Source organism: Tyto alba, unplaced genomic scaffold, assembly GCF_018691265.1.
Source record: "Tyto alba isolate M040663 unplaced genomic scaffold, T.alba_DEE_v4.0 Super-Scaffold_40, whole genome shotgun sequence".
Taxonomy (NCBI): domain Eukaryota; kingdom Metazoa; phylum Chordata; class Aves; order Strigiformes; family Tytonidae; genus Tyto; species Tyto alba.
Genome location: NW_024881316.1, coordinates 37951716 through 37972662, shown reverse-complemented (window position 1 = coordinate 37972662; position 20947 = coordinate 37951716). Strand labels below are relative to the sequence as shown.

The 20947-nt window shown below is 34.5% G+C and overlaps 1 protein-coding gene across 5 annotated transcripts in view; it reads left to right on the top strand.

The window, feature by feature from the left end:
* The window catches only part of CYRIA (CYFIP related Rac1 interactor A), a 57933-nt gene that overhangs the window by 17925 nt on the left and 19061 nt on the right, over positions 1-20947 (top strand). The window contains exons 3-5 of one of the 5 annotated variants that reach the window (XM_033004532.2): positions 1299-1367; positions 4189-4279; positions 19416-19495. In XM_033004532.2, the coding sequence (XP_032860423.1) occupies positions 19426-19495 (70 nt within the window). In that variant the 5' untranslated portion in view covers positions 1299-1367; positions 4189-4279; positions 19416-19425. Of the gene's footprint in view, positions 1-1298; positions 1368-4188; positions 4280-17193; positions 17213-17291; positions 17579-19415; positions 19496-19683; positions 19764-20947 lie in introns of those variants that run through there. The other 4 variants (XM_033004530.2, XM_033004531.2, XM_033004529.2 and 1 more) reach the window with 4 other exon arrangements.

Sequence of the window (20947 nt, the reverse complement as noted above, 5' to 3'; positions counted from 1 at the left end):
TTGCAGCCAGCAGCAAAATAAAGCAGTGCTGAAAATAGACTTTTTTTCCCCTAGAGAAAGGGAGTTCCCTGACTTGACCAGCTACTAATTGGTACAAAGGTTTGTTTACACAGAGGAGCTATTCCTAATTAGTTCCCTATGTGGGTGCTCTACTTGGCAAATTAGTGTTACATTCTGATTTAATTTAATCTGCTTTTATAATAAATTGCTATAATTTGCAGTAAGGAATGTATTTTTAGAAGGAATAAACAATCTACACTGCATGACCTCCAAGTTTCAAAAGATAATACCTCTTTAGGCAGAGATCAAGCAGCCTTACTATTTTGAAATTAAATGAGTAAAAATCCATTGTTAGATTAGAACCATTTTTTAGTCACATCTTCATTAATATAGCTGCAGAAACGCAACCATGTGGTTTTCGAAACCAAAACTTAATTCATCTGCTTTATGGACCTGTTGACTTGACCTCCGTTTTTCCATAGTCATGAGGATAATGAACCATAATATTTAGGAAGAGTGTTTGTAGAGTTATATTTGCATTGTTGAGGTTATGGTTGAAATGGAAGTTTGCTTCCATGCCTTCTGTAGCAGATTTCTTTTTCTTGAGTTCACCTTTGGTCTGGGAGCAAACTTCCATCTCTAAGTTATTTTATTTAGAGAGTTGAAAAAATAACATAAGAATAGTTTCATCCATAGATCCTTATGAAGGACCTGGTCCCCTTGCTTTTCTCTCAACCTCCCCCCTCTAACACTTGCAGAATCAAATGATCACTGTTAGGCATTTTAATTATATTCTTTATTTCAGTAGTTTCAAAAGATTGGAAAATTAGTTTCTGAACTTAGAGCCTCTTTATCCAGACTTCTTTCAATGTAAATATTGTTTTAAATAAATACAGCCTTTATAATACATCATTAAATGTTTTGGAAATGTATTTGCATTTTAATTGGTTCATTATTATTTCTTTTAATTCTTAGTATAATGTATACCAGTGAACATTATTTTCCTTTGGCTATACCAGTCTTGGCATCAGCTCAGTATAAAATCCAAAATAAATTGAATCTGTTCTACAGAGTTACATGGGATAAAATTTAGTGTAAGTACATGATCATTGCAACCCAGTAGCATTTTTTCCTGATATTCCTTCAAAAAATGTTGGCTGTTATAAATTTCACTTTGAAAAGAATAATTTCTGTTTTCCATGGATATTTCCTTTTTATGCTAGAAAGTTTAATCTGAAAATTGAAAGAAGGAAAAGCAGGCTGATCCCAAGTGTAATCTTGAATGTTTTTCATGACAGACGGCCATTGACTGTTTAGCTTCACCTCTTTGGATTTTTGAATGTGAATTGGAACCACTGTATTTCTAGGTAAGATATAACTATGTGTTTGTGTTAAGTAACCCTTTTCTTTTATACATGAATTGTGAGAATGCTAAAGGGTGCAATATACTGGACTTTGTACAAGGTGTTCATGTCTTTGTTGAATGAGTCCAATGTTATTTGAGATTTTAAGTAATAACAGTTCAGTTGTACTAAATCTTTACATTCCCTGAGAGAAGCCACACCAGCAAGTCTTCATGGTCTGTCTATGTATGAGAAGTAGTTTTATGATCGGGTAAAATAAAATCATCTACATCGTTGTTTGACTCTCTTGTAGCCATTCAAAGTAGTGGTTCAGTTCTGTCTGCTTCTTCTCTTGCATCAACACCTGCTCTCACCTAGGATGTGCTGGTTTAGGGAATTTGGTGCTGAAAATCTATGAGATTGCAAAGACTTCATGGAGGATTAATTTTCTGTCAGTTTAGACCTCTGCATCAGCACACTGTGGATGCAAACAAGAACTGGTGTCGACACAAGGAAATCATTTGCCAGTACTTGCAGCAACAAATTGTTTTATTCCTGCTTCTCTCTGCTCCAATAAAAGGTTTCATACGTGAGGAAGGCTATGAAGGGGTTGTGAACAGCTGCAGACTTCAGTATCTGAGGAAGAAGCAGAGGATGATGGAGAAGAGCTAGAAGGTTTTGATCTGTAGATGTAATTACAAGAGAATATGTCACTGAAGATTACCACCTTCTCCTTAGTGAAATACTAGAAGTCATGTCAATTTGGCTACTTATGTTTACTGCTTAGATGATATGGAAGAGAAGGGAGATGTCAGTGTCACACTTCACATGTGGCCAAGTTGTGGTCAGCTATGTGCCAGGGCTCCAGAGCTACAAGTCGGAGGTGCCAGTTCTGGTGGTTCTGACCCAAATTCACTGCTGTTTGCCAGCCCGTTCTGGACTGCTGGGAAACATGAAGCGGACATGACATTTGAGGTGGGCAGTTGCAGCATGTAACAATTAAAATCTGAAAAGGAATAATATCTTACTTTATTTTGGGAAGTAAGTCTGTGTGAGATGGTAGCTTTCACTTGGTGATTTCTCAAAGAGATGGAAACCACTGAGTATGGAAAGGACTCCTTAAGCTAACCCTATGGTAACAGTGAGTTCTGACATTAATTCAGCTGCCATGAGAGGCATCCAAGCAGTGATGCTATGGGCAAATGACCACAAAAACTTCAAACTGTTGCAGGTAAAAAGAAGCCCAACATAGCAGCAGCCTGACTGGCTTTCTATCAAAGCAGATTTTCAGTACCCAAGTGAAGGCAGGGATCTCAGTGGCAGTCTACCAAAGTGAAGGTGGTTGCTAATCATGTGGAGGTTTGTTCGGAAGCAATAAAGCTGTTTGTAGAGGAGTTTTGAAAGTGCAGAAATCCATTAATTTCAGACCACAAAGGATTCTGGTGAATGTGGAACTGGTGTAGTTGAAAGACAGAAATATTCCAGTTTCTTTTCACTCGGATGGGTGAACAAACCCAGGTCCAAGGGAGAAGGTTGGATGTGAGGCGTGGAAGGAAAGATTTATTAAGATTAAAGGTTATAATCATAGCTTTGACAGTTTCTGCAGTGTAGGAAATTATTCTTCTCTACCTTGTAAACTAATGATGTGAGACTTGTAAGGGCTGTATACTTAACCAGTGAAACTGCTTTGTGTATTCTATTTTTACACTTAATTTTCTCCTTTAAAAGGCCTTCCAGCCTTCTATTTTGTTACAGGCATATGGAATTTAGAATAGAAATTATGTACATGACAGACGTATTACATTTTATCAGGATAGCATTTCAACTAAAATTTAAGGCCTGTTCTAATTTTTAAATGAAGGACAATCTTTCTAATCTGGAGAGGATCTCAGAAATGAGTGCTCTGCATGGGTTTATCCACCCTAGTAGTGGGCACTGAGATTAGCTGAAGGGAGATCTTAGAGACAGGGCAAATAGAGCGAAAAGGACTAATAATAGGAAAAATGGTAGGAATGGAGAGAAACACTCTTAACATGTCAGAAGAAACAGGAAATTATAAGAAGCAAGGAATGTGAAATGAGGAAACAGATTTGTTAAATTATGGATTCTTTTAAATTTAGTCCATACAAAGTTAGTATTACTACAGTCTAGTTCATGGCTTTTATTAATTCCATTAGCAGGAAATAATCAACTGGTAGGAAAACTTTTTAGTAATTTTTTTTACCTGATAAGTTTTTGAAATCCTAACTGTTTGCTATTAGAGACCTTTTACAGATATTAAGGCAAGTTATTTTTTTCAAAATGAAGCCTTTAAATATGCCTTTAATGACCTTAAAGATTGACTCTTTCAGAAGGCTATGACAAAATATGGACTACAGAAGCATCTAAACAATTTTTTTCCTAAAGAAAAGGTTCTGAAAACTAAATTTTAATATGGAAGTGACAAGCTAATAATAATTTCTATATACTAATGCAGCAGAATCAATTATTTGTGCTTACAGTTGTGAGCTGTTTGAACTGTGCTGAAAGGCTTACATGATAAGGTTTTTCATTTCTCCTAGTGCAAAGAGAAGGACTGAATCTTGTTAGCTGTTTTTTAAAATTACCAGCATCCCTTACAACTGTTTTGAAAAATATGACATGAAATATTGTTTTAATTCTCCAGAATTTGAATTTTCTTATCAGATTAAATATTTGTATAACTGTTCGCAGAAATGGTTTTGTGTGTATATATGCATGTGTATATTGATCTATTAATGTTGGTTTTTACATGACCTTATAGGGCACAAGAATGTGGGGTGGAAAGAGTAAACTAGTTTTCATGTTCAATTTCCTGTTTTCTAAGAGTACATGGGAAAGTTTCATTATTAAATAATGCAACAGTAAACTTAAGTGGAAAGATGGAACTACGATGACATTATTCACGTCTTTGGATGGTAAGTATGTTCTTAAAATAATAACTGGTTGACAAAGTTAGGCATAATTTTCTACCAAAACTAGCATGAGCTGTTAAGATGAAGTTTAGCAATGCAGGAAGAGCAACATCAAGCATTTAACCTAATGTTAAATTGCCTAGAGTACATTTGGGCAGCTTCACTAACTGCATGAGGCATCTGGATTGATGCTTAGGTGACAGAATTAATATCTAAAGCTGAATCTCTGGAGTGAGTTTGTACTTCATATGCAAATGTGTCCTTAGGAATCCTTAGGCCATGATAACTTCTACTAACTTCTCAGCTAACTTGATAAAATGAGGAGCAGTGTGGTTGTAGAACTTTAGAATGCATTTTAGAAATTTTTTAGAAAATAATTCAAAGTTCAGAAACAAGATGATAATGTTTCACATCTGTTACTGGGCAGTTTTTGAGAGATTGTTCTTTATGCTCGCAGAATATCTTGTACAGGCATGTTCTGTACCATCATGTGGAGTACCATGTAATGAAGTTTTCAACATAAATTACAAGTTAATTCATTGCCAGGTGTTTTACAGATATAATGCATAAACATATTTCAGGGAGAAATGTGAAAAAAAGGTACTGTGGTAACTGTAGTTGGTTGCCTTGTGTTGTTGACCAGATGTGTTTTCCAAAGAAGTAGGCACTCTCTTAATCTGGAATTCAGTTTTTGGCCTGATTTTGGTCTGTAGAGGTAGAATTTGAGTCAGTGAGAGCCTAAAATTACAACACTTTTCCTGAATTTTGAATCCGCAGAGGAGCATGGTTTCCTGGCAGGTGTTAACGATGAGATGTTTGCTAATTACAGCAGTGAAACTTCATGAAGTTCTTGAAAATTAAGGGTAGAATTTTTCAAGTGTAGCAAAAGTCACAGACTCTATTGACTTCACCTGAAAAAAAGGATCTAATTTTTCACCAGTAGCAAAAAATAAGGCTTTGTGTTATCTTTTTTTTTTTTAATAAAAAACTCTTTGAAAGAGATTTTTCTTTCATGAAAAAAAAATTGCAAACTTTTTTTTTTATTTTGCAATGCTCACCTTCGTTAACACAACTTGCTGACTTCCTTCCTCAGCTGCAGTTCTTCCTACACTCAGAGGTCAGAAAAGAGCAAGATCAACAAGCCACACATCTGGCTGTCTCTCTTTCCAACTGGAACAAAGAAACAATTTTTTTAATGGCTTTTTGAGTTAATTGTAAACAATTTGGTTTTGGAGTCGCTGACATGCAGCAAATGTTTCTTGTAGGCGGATGTAGGGAAAAAGGACTATGTCCTAATGCAATTCCTCTGTGGACAGAAAGGGGAAAAAAATCACTTAAAAAAAAATAGGAATGTCTTGATCCTTGTATCATTGAAGTATGCTCAGAATTTTGAGTTCATTGCACAAGCTTAAAATATATGCTTTGATGAGGCAGAGAGACAGAAGTAGTTGCTTATTTAATTTTCCTATACTTTGTATACAGTAATAATTTTTTTTTCCCCTTTATTTTCAGTAGCTGTTTATGTATGAACAAATTGACAGTGATAAAAGACTGGCGACAAACTATAGAAATAGGGGGGAGAAAAAACTATGTTAAAATGAGAGTTCTGTTTTAATACTTTTTTATTCTATTTACACTGTTCCTAAATGCATTTTGCCAGTAAACATTTCTTCAAAAACTATATTTACAGTCATTAATCCTTAAATAACATTTTGAAAACTAATCCTTAAATAATTAGTGAAACATAATACTTTTCTTACTTTCCCAATTGTAATTTTTTAAACACCCCCTAGCATCAGGTAGCATCAATTTTTATGTAATCTGTTAGGTTTACTTTTTTTTAAAGTGTTTAAAGTAAACATCTGGTGTGACTTTTGGTACTTTCACACTTCACAACAGGAAATACTGGAATTGTTGGTACACAGCACTTCTGAAATCCCAGATACTTTTAAAAAACTTTATTATACATTTATGTGCCTAATTTGAGCTCACATTATTCTGATATTTTGGTTGCTTTGTTTAATATGTCTGTCATGATAGTTTTATTTCTAACCTGACCATCCTGCTAAATATTTAGAAATGTCCTGATGTGAAAAGTAAATTGGTAATGTTGGTTTATTAATACATTTGACTATTTAGAACAATGCTTAAATTTATGACAAACTTCAATAAAATGAATCATCCAAAGAAAATACTTTATATCAATTTGTTTGTAGGAGGTAAAATGCACTGTACTATTTTTTGTCAAATGTAGGTGTTTGAGTTGATAATGCCACTTAGTGGATAACAGCATTAACTGCAGCCTTTTTTCAAAACCAATTCAGTTGGCAGACAGCTATCTTGACTTACATTGGAGTTTTCCTCCTGGCTAGAATATGCTGATCATAGCAAATTTTCAAATAAGTTTTTATTATCAACCCTGTTTTAGGAAGTTTAAGGTGGCCAATTCAGTTTTTGGATAAAGTGTATTAAAATGTAGGAATCATTTATTACAGAATTTTAAACTTACAGGAAAAATAAGAATCTTTTTGTGTTTACTTTGGTTGGAAAGATAAAACAACAATCTTGGTTTTCTTGCACTTCTTCTTTAGGTTAATGAAATTTAATTGTCAGTATGGTGATAATTTTGGTGTTTTAGGCAATGCTTTGTTATAGTCCTTATGGTTGGAAGATTGGTGGCTGGGCAAACTCTGAACTAGAACAAGCCAGTTCTTCAAAAATTGAATTTAAGAGGATCTGATTGAAAGTAGTGCCTTTCCATGGGTGACAGTGTGGAGAGCATACGCAAAAGGGTAGTAGAGGACTGGGCTGAGTCCTGCCTTAGTTGGGCTTTTGTAGACTTTAGATAATTCTGCTTTGAAAGATCAGAAAGGTGAGATAGGTACCAAATCTCTATTCTACCACTGTCATTTACAATTACTACTTCTTGAATATATTCTTTCCATAAAGACTCTTCTTTGCTAAGTAGTTTGGATGGCAGTATTAATAAATTGTTGTATTTGATATAAAATTTAAATATAAAAATCCAAACTTTTTATCTGAGACTAATGTATATATACATATTTAGAGAGTTTATATTGTATATTTTTTTCTAATATCAGTGTATTAAATCCATTCTATCAAAAGAATACTATCCTCTTCAATTAAATGTTTTGGGAGATTTTTATGGAAAAAGTTTTTTCAGTGTTGAAACATAAATTGATTTAGGTCTTTCCATTCATTTTCAGTCTTTCAAACTGTTATCTTTGAACTTTTTTTCCCCTAAGTAAATTTCCATTACTTCCCATCAACCCTGATAATCCTCCATCACTGAGCATTTTTTTTACTTAATCTCTTAGGCTTTTCCGAAGTTTTCAGTTATGCTGGTTTTATTACTAAGTCAGCTGAATAAATTGCAGCTCAAATAATGATCAGCTCAGAGGAGAAGGAAGAAAACATAATTCAATTTCCGGATATGTTTCAGTGCTGTGTTATAGGCTGGTTGTATTAATGATGAAGACTGAAAGATTTTTGTTGGCTTAAGTAACAGTGTTTTTCAGAAAATCTCTATCTTCGATTTGTTTATTGTGAAATTGGGAATACCTGAGGGGGTTTTCTGCCTCGTCCCATCCTTCAGAGAACTCGCATGATCTAAGTCATGAGCCCAGAGGAACCCTAATTTTACCACTCCATTAGTGCTGAGATCACACAGGCATTCTTCCTCCTCATGCCTCTGTACACTGTGGTGTTGTACAAATGCTCGTGTGTCTGGATAGCTGGAGTAGATGGCTTTGAGTCAGCAAACAGCTTTGGTTAAGTAAATTATTTTAATCTTTTGTTACAGTTTTAATCTTGATGTATCTATTTTTTTACTGTATCAAGCAACTCATTCTCAGTTCTCCACTAAACATTCTCATTAGCAACTGTGTACATGTGTATATGTACATATGTTATGTACATTTGTGTGTCATGTAGTTTTTACACAGTTTTTTTTTCAGCAAGGTTCTACAAATATATTTAGATTAACTATTTAAATAGTTATTTGTAATTTGAAACTTTATTTGTAAAGGCAACATTCACAGATTCCTAAGTTGTATTTTTTACATGTGACATGTCACCTCTAAGTGTGAATTAAGAGTTAGTTGAAAATGAAACAAGGTTCTTATATCGTTTTTATGCAAAAATAAAACTTACTAAATTTTGCTCTAAACCTAAATATAGTGTCTTTTCATTAGTTTCTAGATCTGAAAGGCATGAGTTGCCTTTCAAACAGGAACGTTCAACAAAGGCAATAAGAAAATCTTGGATGCAACTACCTCCCTCCATTTTTGATTGCTGATAACTGGCATTTTAAAATTAGCATATCTCATCCTCTGTATCTGGTTTTTAGTCAGAGACTACAAAAGAAAATCCAGATTTCTTCTTTCTCAACTTTCAGTCTGCTTCTTAACTTCAAAAGAAATAATGCTAATTGAAACTTCCTGAATAAGTGTAACTAAAAATGGCATTAATGTTCACATGGAGAAAACAGGACTGCTGCCAGGGGCTGATGTAGCATGTGTTAGATGCTGGGCTGGAATGCCCTGCTAAGAACGCTCACCAGCCTCAGGGGTTCACTCTCTGCTAAGCCTGGTCATCCATATGCTCTTTAATGTTTGAGTAGAAATTACAGTTTTCATAATTTCATATGCAGTCACAGTTACTTTAGTTTAAAATTCTGAGTTTCAGTGGGAGGAAAGGGAAAGAAATATATATATATTTATTTTAATATCAGTACTTGTTATACAATACGGTTATTCAAATATTATATAGATTAGTTTGGCTTTAGTTTGAAAAGTAAGAGTAGATGAGGAAGTCATCCACTGATACGGGAGCTGCAGTCCCTGCAGAAAGTCAGTCTGATGTCTGCACCTCCTGCAGAAGTAAGTTAGCACTGATGACTGCATGCACGGATGAGCTGACGATTACATCTAGTCACAGCCTTTTACTCAGGCATAAGGGCAGTGAGCATCTCGGCTGCCTTGACCAGTTTTTGCTTGGAGCATGACTTTTCCTCTGCTTTACACCAGAACCTTTTATGCCTTTACGCTCTTTGTGGCCCAGCGCTGTGCGGGGCTGAGCGGCGCGGCCCACCCTGCCCACGCTGAGCACGCGTGTCTGTGGGCTGCTCTGCCAGTTCTACCCATCTCCCTCCCAGGAGACCCACCCAGCAGCACTGTAGGGTTGTCAGAACAACTGTACAATGTCCGCTTTTGTGCATATGTTTAATTTTGCTCACATGGTTGAACAGTGCTCTGTTTTCTTTGTATAATGGGCCTGTATAGGTTTGTGCATCTTGTCCTGGGGAAGGCAGCAAACCGTGTCATAAATGGGCTTGTGATTAATTGCCATCCAAATTTCTCAACTAAATAAAAATAGATTTTATAGAAAAGTAGGAGTAGCATAGAAAGTCACTACTGTATAGCAATTTTATTGTCTTAATAAGTTATTGTGCAAATTTCATTGCTAAATTAGGAATAGCTTCCAGTAGTGAATTGAATTAATTACTGTGGAGCCTGTCATGGTCAGTATGTTATTTTAAGTTTCATTTGCACTTACAAGAAATCTAATTTTTAATTAAAAGGATGGTTTTAATTCAGGACCATCCACAGTACTCCTTCCTTATCTGTCATCTCAGGCAAATAGCAGACTTAATAAACACTGCAACATTTTTGGTATTTTAGGAGTTCACGTTGGGGCACAAAAGCTTGTTTGGCATTCTGTGTAAGTAAAACACTTTATTTGAAAATAGATTTACAAGGGAAGCTTCTTAAAGTATTAGGCACAATGCAGAATTAAGAATCTCTTCATGTTTACATCATTAAGAGGGCCAGTGTGCTTGCCTGTTAACTAAATGCAATTTTCAAGGCAAGCTATTTTGCAGAAAAATGCCATGGACCAAATTTGCCCTTCTATGTTTTAATGACTTGAGTGTCTAATGTAAAAGGTGTCAATAAAATCATATCAGAAGATCTTAAAAAATGACACAAAGCTAATTAGGAAAAAAGGAGGATTTTTACTAGCATTTATACTTTTCTGGAACTCCTTCATAATTACAGATTAGACTAGTGTTTTGGACAAAATCTGTTCTTGTTCAATATTCAGCCCCTTGGTCCTTTAACTTGACAATAAGAACAGTCTTTGAAAAATTCTGGAGTTTAGCAACTTTCTTACCTGCTTTATGTTTTGGTTTTTTTTTAATAGTCCAATATAATTATTAATATTATTTTTTTCCTGTCTTTCTGTTTACCAATCCATCTGCATTTCTGGGATTGATTTGTTTTTTTTTCTGAAGTGGAGTATTTTAACTTTGTATTTACTGAATTTCTGGATAGTTTCTCCTGTTTATCAGAGTGATTTTGAATTATGATCCTGTTTTCCAGAATATTTCAATTCCCTTATAGCTTAGTGCATGTTTTTAAAGGGTGTTTTCTTCTGTGTCAGTCACTAATTAAATGTATTGAACAAAACCAGATCTACGCAACAGATGCCAGATACTGTTTAAAACTACCATCCTTTTTTGCCAGTAAACCACTGACAAATACCTTTTCAGATTTTCAGTGTTGCACCAAATTTATGGTACTAAATAGCATTTTCTCTTTTCTCATCTCCAGTCATTTGACAAAGCTCCCTCCTTTGTATATTTCTTTACTTCTTTCAATTCTTCCGTATGCTTATACAGGCATACTGATTTCTAAGTCTCCATTTTGTCTGGTTTGTCCGTTGGAATAACCTGTTTTGTATTTTCTTAACTGTTGAATTTTCTGCACTCCCTTACCCCTTAAATCAGTTTTCCAAGAGACCTATTCTTTCAAATACCTCAGATTACTGAAACTGCTCTTCTGAAATGATGATCTTTAGTTTGCTGTTTTCCTCATGTTTAGTAACCTCTGCTGTTTTTAAGTAATCTCTCCTGTATTTTCATCCATCTATTCAGTTAATTCCCCCAGTAAGTATTAAACAAGTCTAAAATAGCTATTTATCTGGATACTAGAAACTCCTCTGTGTTATAGAGAGGGCATTTATCACTCCAGGAGCTTGTACAGATACATGGTTAATGTACCCTCCTGAAGCTTCTTGCCCAATTCTGTTACTCATATGCTTCTAGAGCTCAGCAAAACCTTCTTGGCATTGGGTCGTCTCTCAGATTGCTGTCTTGTTATGATACCTGTTATTTTCTCCATTACCCTCACCCAGAGACACATAGGACGTTTTTCTTTTACCTTTTTCTGAAATTCGTCAGCAAATTTTCTTATTTTGTGTAATGAAATATTAAATGATACCACTATCACACAAATGGAAGTATTTTAAACTAATAGCAATTAATTGCTAGAGAGATCCACTTTTCATATTTAATTCCTCGGATCTTGAGCTATTGATACACAGTTAGCCACGGCTATCTTAATTCCAGTAATGTCAATGTTTCTTTGATCAGAATTAATTGTCTGCTTAGTATTTTAAGATACTGACTTCCCTCTTCCAGATAAGAATACTTTTAAGGATTGCTTCAGATCCATATCTGATAGATTATTACCCTCCGAAGAAATACAAATTTAGCTGGCAAAATGCGTTATGTCCTACATAGTGACACATTCAGAGCACATTACTAGCAAATGTGCAGTAAGAAATCCAGTCACTGTAGGATTTATGTCTGGCTTGACTGAGATTAGATGTGCTGTTTTGGCATTTATGTATTAAAAAGAGTAGTAAAATAGATAAAGAACGAAGTTAACATGCAAAGACTTATACCCATTATCAACTGTCACAAGAAATGCTTTGAGAATAAAATCACTTTGAAGAAAGTCTTTACCATAGTTGCATGAAGAACTGGAATACAAGAATTTTCATCTTGCTTTTTTCAGGCGCTTGCACTGGATTTTCAATGAGCATAGTACAAAGTATTCTGTATGGCATAATCAGAAGAATGAATAATTGGCAGTCATCAACAGGGAGAAAGGAGCAGCAACATTTTTTTCTGTTTCTTATGTTTTGATCTGTTTCTGATTCTATATCTAAGAATGTATAAGATCAATAATAGACTTTTCACATATTATATCCAAAAATGTTGAAAGCAGATAACTTTTTCAAGTGCCCAAATCTTTAGATTTCCAAAACTGAGTGTGTTCTAAGGTGGTTTATTTCCTTCTTCATTATGATTTTGGTGAGAGAAGACAAGGACAAGGAAATTCTAAGCAGAAGAAGGCAATGTGGCTGCTCTTCTCTCACAAGAGTTTGGAAGCACCTGAAGGAAAATGAAGTCGTTTTGTTTTGAAGGAAGACACACTTGAACTAGCAAAACCTGTTCTGTTTCTGTGAAAGGCATCTCTCTCCTCTCTCAGTTTGGTAAATGTTAGTATCCTGAGTTGCTTACCCCACAGTGACAGGTGATAGAGGCCCCATTTATTGTGTACAGGGAAACTGTTTTCCTGTTTTGTGTGTGAGCATCTGTGCGTGTGATGCCATATTCAAACTAGGCTACTGTAGTTACTATACACTCAGGGAGAAGGATCAAAGTGCAACAGTGTTTTCTTAATTTCAAATGTAATTTTATTGCAGTTACTTAATTGGCTTCCATTCTACATTTTTTTGTTGGGGCTTGGGTTTTGTTTTTTGTTGTTTGTTTTTTATTTTTTTATTATGACCTGTGAATCAGAATCCAGATATTTTGGTTGCTTGGTTTCCATCCTTTCATGATGGCTCTTCTGACATTATGCACTTTGAAAATATACAGGAGTTCTGTTCAAAGTATGTTCAGGTGTGAGGGCTGGCATATAGAAAAATCCCCCCGCCTTGAGTAAGATACAAGTTCATCTGAGGTAATTCTTTTTTTTTTTTTTCCTCCCTTTTGATTTTAGTGAAACCATGAGCCAACCTCTTTAATCCCTGGGGCTACGGGTACTAATATTGTTGGCCAGCTCTTTTAACATTTTATAATTACCAAAAAATCTATTTGTCATTACAAACCATTTAACTCCCTTTGGCTTGCCTCATCTTTTTTTATGGTTTTAATTGTGTCCTGCAATTTACATATCAGTTAAGAGCAGAAGCTCTTGGCTCAAAGTGTTCCTTATCTAGGAATTATTATGAAATTACTGTTCAAAGCAGGAATGATTCTTTTATCTTGGGTTACTTTCACCTTGAGCAACTTTCTTTTCTTATTCTACCTTCCACTCTTTTACATCTGTTTTTTGAGTTTGGGTTTTATTGAGGGAGGGTTTTGTCTGTTTATGCATCACCAGTGTAAGGAATGTGTGGCAGTTTTTGCTTCACTTGTGTGCAGGTTGCTTCTTGGTGCATATTGTTATGTATGTTACTTATGTTGTGGAAATCTTACAAATATAGTATTTGGAAGACAACATTGGGGATCATTTGATTATTTTTTTTTTTTTTTCTGGAAAATATCTATAGCTTGCACTCTGAAGATAACTTGGCTGTGTTTTTCCTTTGCTAGAAAATATTGTAGGTACTTCACTATGAAATGTCTTTGGGGGTTTTTTTGCAATTAGCATCTCATACACAAATTAAGACTTTTTATGTGTTTGTTTTTTTTTGTTTTTTTTTTTTCTTAATTTAACAATGCAGTCTTACACTTATTTCTAAAATAAATTCCATAGAGGAATAATACCCCTTTTCAAAACTAACATCTATCTGCACAACTGAGACTATTAAACATAAGTTGTTACATTTCTCTTCATCAATGCAACTACAGTTTTTATAAAATTTAAACATTTACCAATAAAACAACTGAAGATAATGATACTACCATATCCATGAAAACTTTCTTGGCTATAAGAAAATTGGAGAAATGACTGAAAAAAACCCCTACTGTGGAGTTTGATGGGGATATATATATAAGGTGCTATATAGAAGCAGGACTAACAAATTGCCCAAATGCAGGAAGGAAAGCAATGGGTAAAACAGCATATGCAAATAACATTTGAGGGATGTGTAAAGCACAGTTTTCTGCAAGGCGGAATTCATTCATGATATTTGGAGCACTGTACCTAGAATTGAGTGACCCACTGGCATTTGGACCCCTTGGAGAGATTTCCGAGAAAGGCGGTGAGATTGGTCAGGCGTAATAAAACGTAACCTATTATGATTAAGCTTAAAGAGCTTTTTGAAGAGCTTTAAAAATAGTTTAGGCAAACATCTGTGCAGAATGACAGAGCTGCTGCCATTCCTGGTTTGGGATCTAAATAACCCCACTGCGAACTCCAATGATTTTATCGCATTGCAGTGAGCATAAATCAAAATGCTTCCTTGATGAGTCCTGACGCTATCACTGCACTTTTCACAGGATTAACGTTCCCAGTTTCTTACCTATGATAGAGCCCATTCTGTTGCCTGAGCCTTGCAGAACTCCATTCAGGTGCTGATGTCGAAGGGGAGAAGTGGGGGACGTGTGTGTGTGGCACCACGTGCAAGTGCTCCAGTCTCTGCTTGTGCTTTCACTCCAAGCGCTGCAGTATTCCAGTTTTCTTGGATCTAGTCTTACACAAATACTTCAAGAGATTAGGTGGTTTTAATACGTTTATAACATAGAAAAAAAAAAAAAAAAAAACACAAAAATATGGGTAGTAGAGTTGGCAAATGCAATTAAAAGTGATCTTATATCTCTTCCTCCCTCTGCCAAAAAAAAAAAAAAACAAAACAGTGATAAAAAGTTTCTTTCAGGAGACAGAGTAGATTATCACTGTTAAGAAACTTCTGAATTTCTTAATCTTGGTTCATTTTTATTTTATTCCTTAATAGAATAAAACTGGTTTCTGTGTTGCGCTTCTGCTGTTTCCTTACAAGCACCTCAGTAAGCTTTACAGGTGGATATCACAGTGATTTGGAATCATGCTTTTGATCTGAGATCTTGAGTGCAGATGTTGGTGTTTTTTTGAAACCACAGTTAATTATTCATGCAGTAAGGTCAGTTCCACTGCTTTAATGACTTAAGCTTGCTTGGTACAGTACAGTTCCCTCAGACTGTGGACTGGACGCCTGACTACCTGTGCAGATGTGCCATTAGAATTTATCTTTCCTAATCGTTCATTGCCACTCCTGAACGTGGGAGCCTCCGTTTCTCCTGAAACTCCCAACGGAGCTGCTCATGAGAACACTCCCAGCCCCACTTGGTTAGAATGATCTAAATGAGTTTAAGCAGTAGGTATTTGCTGATCCAGCTCATTTTGATAAAAGCCTTTTAGTCTATGTTTATGTAAGCAAGCAGATGGGAAATAGTATCTGGCAAAGGAACACTGATGAGCAGCAAAGGATTGAGCTGGTGACTGTGTCCCTTTTCACTAACTCAAGGTTTAAATGCTTTGTCTGTCCATTACACCTTCAGTGTGGCTACAGTACTGCCGATGGTTTTGAGCTGGTACTGATCAAATTAGTCTTGTAAAGGAAGAAGAAATAAATGAGTACTTCTCTAGCAATTTATATGGTACTGTCGCTGTCATCTAAAAATAATACAAAATTCCACACTTCAAAATGATGTAATTGCTTAAAACTGTGTAAACAAAGATTTTAAAGAAGAGTTAAATAACATGATACTTAGCTTTGGGCATGCACTATTTAGTTGATAATACCTAGTTTATGAACATTTACTAAATTTTCAAATCTGGATTTAAGCATACAATAAATACATATTTCAGTATATTTTCAGTATATAAAATCCATGGCTGATTTGCATTTTGATATGTTTTTGGGGGATAGTATTTTATTTATTACAATTCAGAAATAAACTGGTTGGTTTAGTTGTGGAGAAGGAACTTTTTTTCCTATCCCAGATAATGCTTCTAGAATGTCAAAACTAAAATAATGAAATTTTAGGAACAAAGTGATGTGTTACAAAACCAGCCTATGTTATTTTGTTCAAAGCTCAACATTTTTAAATATACTACTGGATAATGGTATATAAAATGGAAAATGCTAAATGTACCTTCTTGTTCATTACTGGTTTTATCGTTTATTTATGTCTGTGTGCCGCTAATTAAATGTCGAACATCAAAAATTGAATAATGAGCTTTAAACTGTCAACAGTATCTTAGAAAGCAATTTCTATATGCTTATATAATATCTTAGGATAAGCTTTAATGGTTTGGAAAACAGTAGAGAACAAGAAAATGCAAACATCATTGTCACGTCAACACATCATTTTTAAAGCATATTGTTAAAAGTTGGAATTTTAAGGGATTTGGACACTAAAGCGAAGCTGCTATCATTTAGGAGTGCTGCAACAGCAATATTTTTATATATGCATTAAGTCTTATTTCAACATTTAAACTGATTTTACAGTAAGTAAAATAAAATGCTTTCCAGTTTAATGAAATGGAATTTTGTACTCTTGAGTAAAATCTTTCTGATTTGCTTCTGTGCATCAGCTGTTTATTTTCATTTCTGTTGCAACCACAGTATATATACTGACATATTCAGAATTTATATCATTACTTACTTTGAAATCTCATTAAAAATTATCCTGGAAATGACTTGCAGTACCTGAAGATTGGAATACATTATTATAGTTTTCAGGAAAAGACAGTTTGGAAGATCTAAGTACTGGGAAGCAGCAAGATACACAAAAGAAAATTCAGTTTGTGGCAAGGAATTATGTGTATTAGCACTTCCATTAAAGTGAAGGTTGGTCTTTTAATACAGAGTTAAAAACTTAATGTTGAATGATGAGCTAAAGTGAAAGTTTATCAGAACTAGATCTTGCTTTTAGTTTTGTTTTTTAGGAAACCATAAAAAAAATGTTTCAAATCACAAAGTAGTACAGCATATGTAAAGCTGCCTGAACCCTATCTTCTAGATGCTGATGTTCAATATCACTATTTTTTGGGTTGATGTACACTGAAAATAAATGGTGTCAAACCAGCAGTGCCTTTGAGATCATTGAGAAATGCAGGCTGAGCATGAAAACAGGTATGAAGTTTGCGCAGGGTTCTTCTTTCATACTTGTGACCTACATAGCTGTATCAGTTTCTACACAGGGATTGAAGCAGAGGGGAATAAAATGAAAAACAAGCTAAGAAATGTAGTAAAAGTTCAGGAAAAATACTCAGAAATCTCCAGAGCTATGGTGTGCTGTAAGAGGGATCAGAAACCAGAGCTTGGGCACATGACCACAAGCTACTCAGTGCAAACAAGGGAGCGTATCCTCAGGTTCTTGGCAAAAAGGCTTCCTCGCTGTTCAAAGTGTGCTGTCAGCTAAACCAGGCTCTGGATGCAGTGCTAACTTTGGCAGTAGAAGAAATGGTTGGACATTCTCAGAAGATTGAAGGCAATGAGGTAAGATATGGCTTAAAATGAGTTGAAAGTGAAGAATCCAAAATGAGTCGGTAATTTAGATTGTGATAGTATTTCGTAATAATATAAATTGTTTCTTTCAAGGTTATGAAAAGGAAAGTAAGAGTATGCATATTATCTTGTTCCTCTTATTGATGCTGATAAAATGTATTACACCAGTGTGATGAAAATGTTATTGAAGATAGAAGTTTTAATGCTGTATAAAATCTGTTTTGCTCTGTTTGCATGTTTTTCCCTTCTGTAGGCTAATCAGAAAATCAGACACAGTTCATACAGTGCAAATCTTGTTCTGAGAGTAAAACTGTATTTTTTTTTTTCCTGCATATAAGTGGATTTAACTTTATGAATAATGGAGAATGTTTCTTCATGTTGCAATATTGTAGACGCAAGATGTTGCTAACTGTAAAGGGCTTGACAGTCTGCTCACTGGATTTGTTCTGGAGAGAAAATTTTGAAAAAGTATTTAATACAAAACAAAGCCATTTGTCTAACAAAAACCTGGTTTATATGAAGCTGCATGCTCTCAACTGATTATTGATTAAATTTATATCATTTGGTGGAATGACTATGGCTGCTTTGAAGTCTCTGATCCTATCATTACCTTCCTAGGTTTTCCTTCTATAGAAATATATCCCTTATCTGCATATAGAAAGTAGGATTGATGATACTTTTTCTCTGTAATTCTCAGGGGAGAATTTGACAAAAACTTTGTTTCCTACATGGAGTGTCAGCCATGCACATACTTAGAATATTTTTTTTTTGGTGGTCCAATTTTTTAAGAGGGGAAAGAGTTAATCTGAAAAATAGACGAATATCAGATGTGAACACCAACAGCCGTGGTTTAGAGTAGTGAGATTATGTATCTTTGAGGCAAAAATCAGTTACAATCCGAATTTTAAATCTAAGATCACATTTTTCTACATCCCTTGAGGCAGACCTCTTTATCCTTATATGTGCTTTTCATGGTTTACTTTTTCTTTCTTCTAAGGAAAAGTTTAAGTTTGCCCAAGAAAGCTATACTTTTGCGTAGTTTTAGAATAATGTATCTTCTTAAAGATTTTACCAGTAAAAAACTTCTTCAAACCTCCTTCCTTCTTGTCTTCCATAGAGACTTGCTTTTTTGAGAATTGGTCACATTTCCTTTTGGGAGTTTTTCATAAATTGAAATGCAAAAGCTTCCAAGATGATAAATGATAGGAATTATAGATAAAAAGAGTTTGAACCACTGCTGCTTTTTTTTTTTCTTTTTTTTTTCCTCCAGAAATGCATACATACATTTTTAAAAGTTAAAGAGAGCAAGCTTTTTAGCTTTTACTTATGATATATTTTTATAGTAATATTTTATAAAACCTTACTGATTAGAAACAATTTGATCTATTTTTTTCCTTAAATTGAGTTATTTTCATGAAACAACATGGTTTTATGATAAAGAATCCAAACTAAGGATTAGGACCTCATTTTTTACTCTGGAATAGCATACAGTGATCTCGAGTCCAGCAATTCAGAGGATTTACAAATACAGATATAGATCGGAGGCTTTTTCTCTTGTTAAGTATATTCATAAACATCTGTTTGTACTCTGTGATGTTACAGTGATGTTTAAATTCTGGCTTAGTGAATAGAATTACTTCTATATTTATCCGGAGTCTTATTCTCTCTATCCCCATGCCTGAATATCACAAAATTGACCATCAAAATGTTTCTCATGGTCCAGAACTTGCCAAAATGTTTAATATATGATGCAGACTGTGTCAAGCCCTTAGTTGTAGTATTCTAAGTTTACGTATATAACTGTTTACGATTTTGTTGCATTTACTAGGTTTGCTGGGATGGGTAATCTTCTTAAGGTCCTTACCAGGGAAATTGAAAACTATCCACATTTTTTCCTGGATTTTGAAAGTAAGTTCAAACAATTACAAGACAATGAGAGAATCTTCTCCCTGACTTAACAGCGATCTGAGGAAAAACTTTTAAAATCTAATTGCTTGCAGTGTGTATTTTCCAGCACAACCAATCTGTCCAAGTCCTTGTGTCTAAAATCATTTGTTCACTTAGGACTCCTTTTTTCTTCCTTTTCTATTTTTCAGGAACCAAATGGGAAATCTTTTAAAAGTTCTCACTTGCACAGAGCTTGATCAGGGGCCAAATTTTTTCCTTGACTTTGAAAGTGAGCAAAGCTTCTTGCCTGGCTTGCCTTCTTTGCTTATTATTTCCTAATAAACTGCATGTGCTTACGCATCATAAAGCAATTCAAAAGGGATTTGCAAACAAATCAAATTACACTTCAACTGAATATTGCTTTTTGATATTTATAAAACTATACAAAATTACTTCATTCTGAGCAGAGAAGGGAGCAGAAAGATAGATATGCAAGTAAAACCTTACTTTGAATTAGTTTCAAAACATTTATGAGTCCTTATTAAATTTGCATGTGAATGAACTTGATCTCAGTTCTCTTTAACAAATCAGGGTTTTAAAAAAAAATTCTTCAAGTTGCTTCCTTGAATGGAAATATATATTGGAAATAAAAAGCTGAAAAAAAAAAATAAGCAGTGGAGGTGTCACTATTTTTGCCTGGTTCAGTGATGATTTAACTCTGATTATTACAGTTTCTAAAGAAGTAGTGAAGTGGTCAAAGTGTACGTGCTTGATTGCATCTCTCTTAATTGCATGATTATCAGTTTGCAAAACAGTGTTTCACATTCTAATTTCCTTGTCACATCTGTATCTGATTCAAAGCTATTTCACTTCTGCTGGTTGCAGTTTCCCCTGCATGTACTTTTAGACATTGTCTTGAAAACTGGTCATCAGATCCTTAAATATGGGTTTAATTTTACTTCACTACTTACATGAAATGCTTTTTATTTAAAATGCTAACAGTGTGTGATGTTTGGTCTCTTAATACCTTTATTCTAAAAAAGAAAAACAACAAAGAAGTTTTGCTAGAAGCCAGTGTTTTTAAATAAACCATGGTTGAAAACAAAGTTAAAAGAGAGAATTTCAGGTGATTACATGCACGTTTGTTCACCTTGAAATAGTTTTCTTGAATCACTTATTCCTGAAAAAAAGTTACTGGCATGATAGGAGACTGCGTGTGTACACACTCTGAAGCACTGGTTCAAAAAGTCATTTAAACATGTACTTAAAATCTCATGAAACTGTTCAAACATGCTTTCTTGGATGAGAACTAGAGTGTATGACTAATTTTGCACATATCTTAATCTTATCATCTAGATCCTATTTATCTTATTAGGAAGAATCAGTTTTAAATGATGGAAATACGTTAATTGATTAGTTTGGGTTTAGGAGAAGGTACTGTGACCCATGTATCCTTTTTATCTTCTATCTATA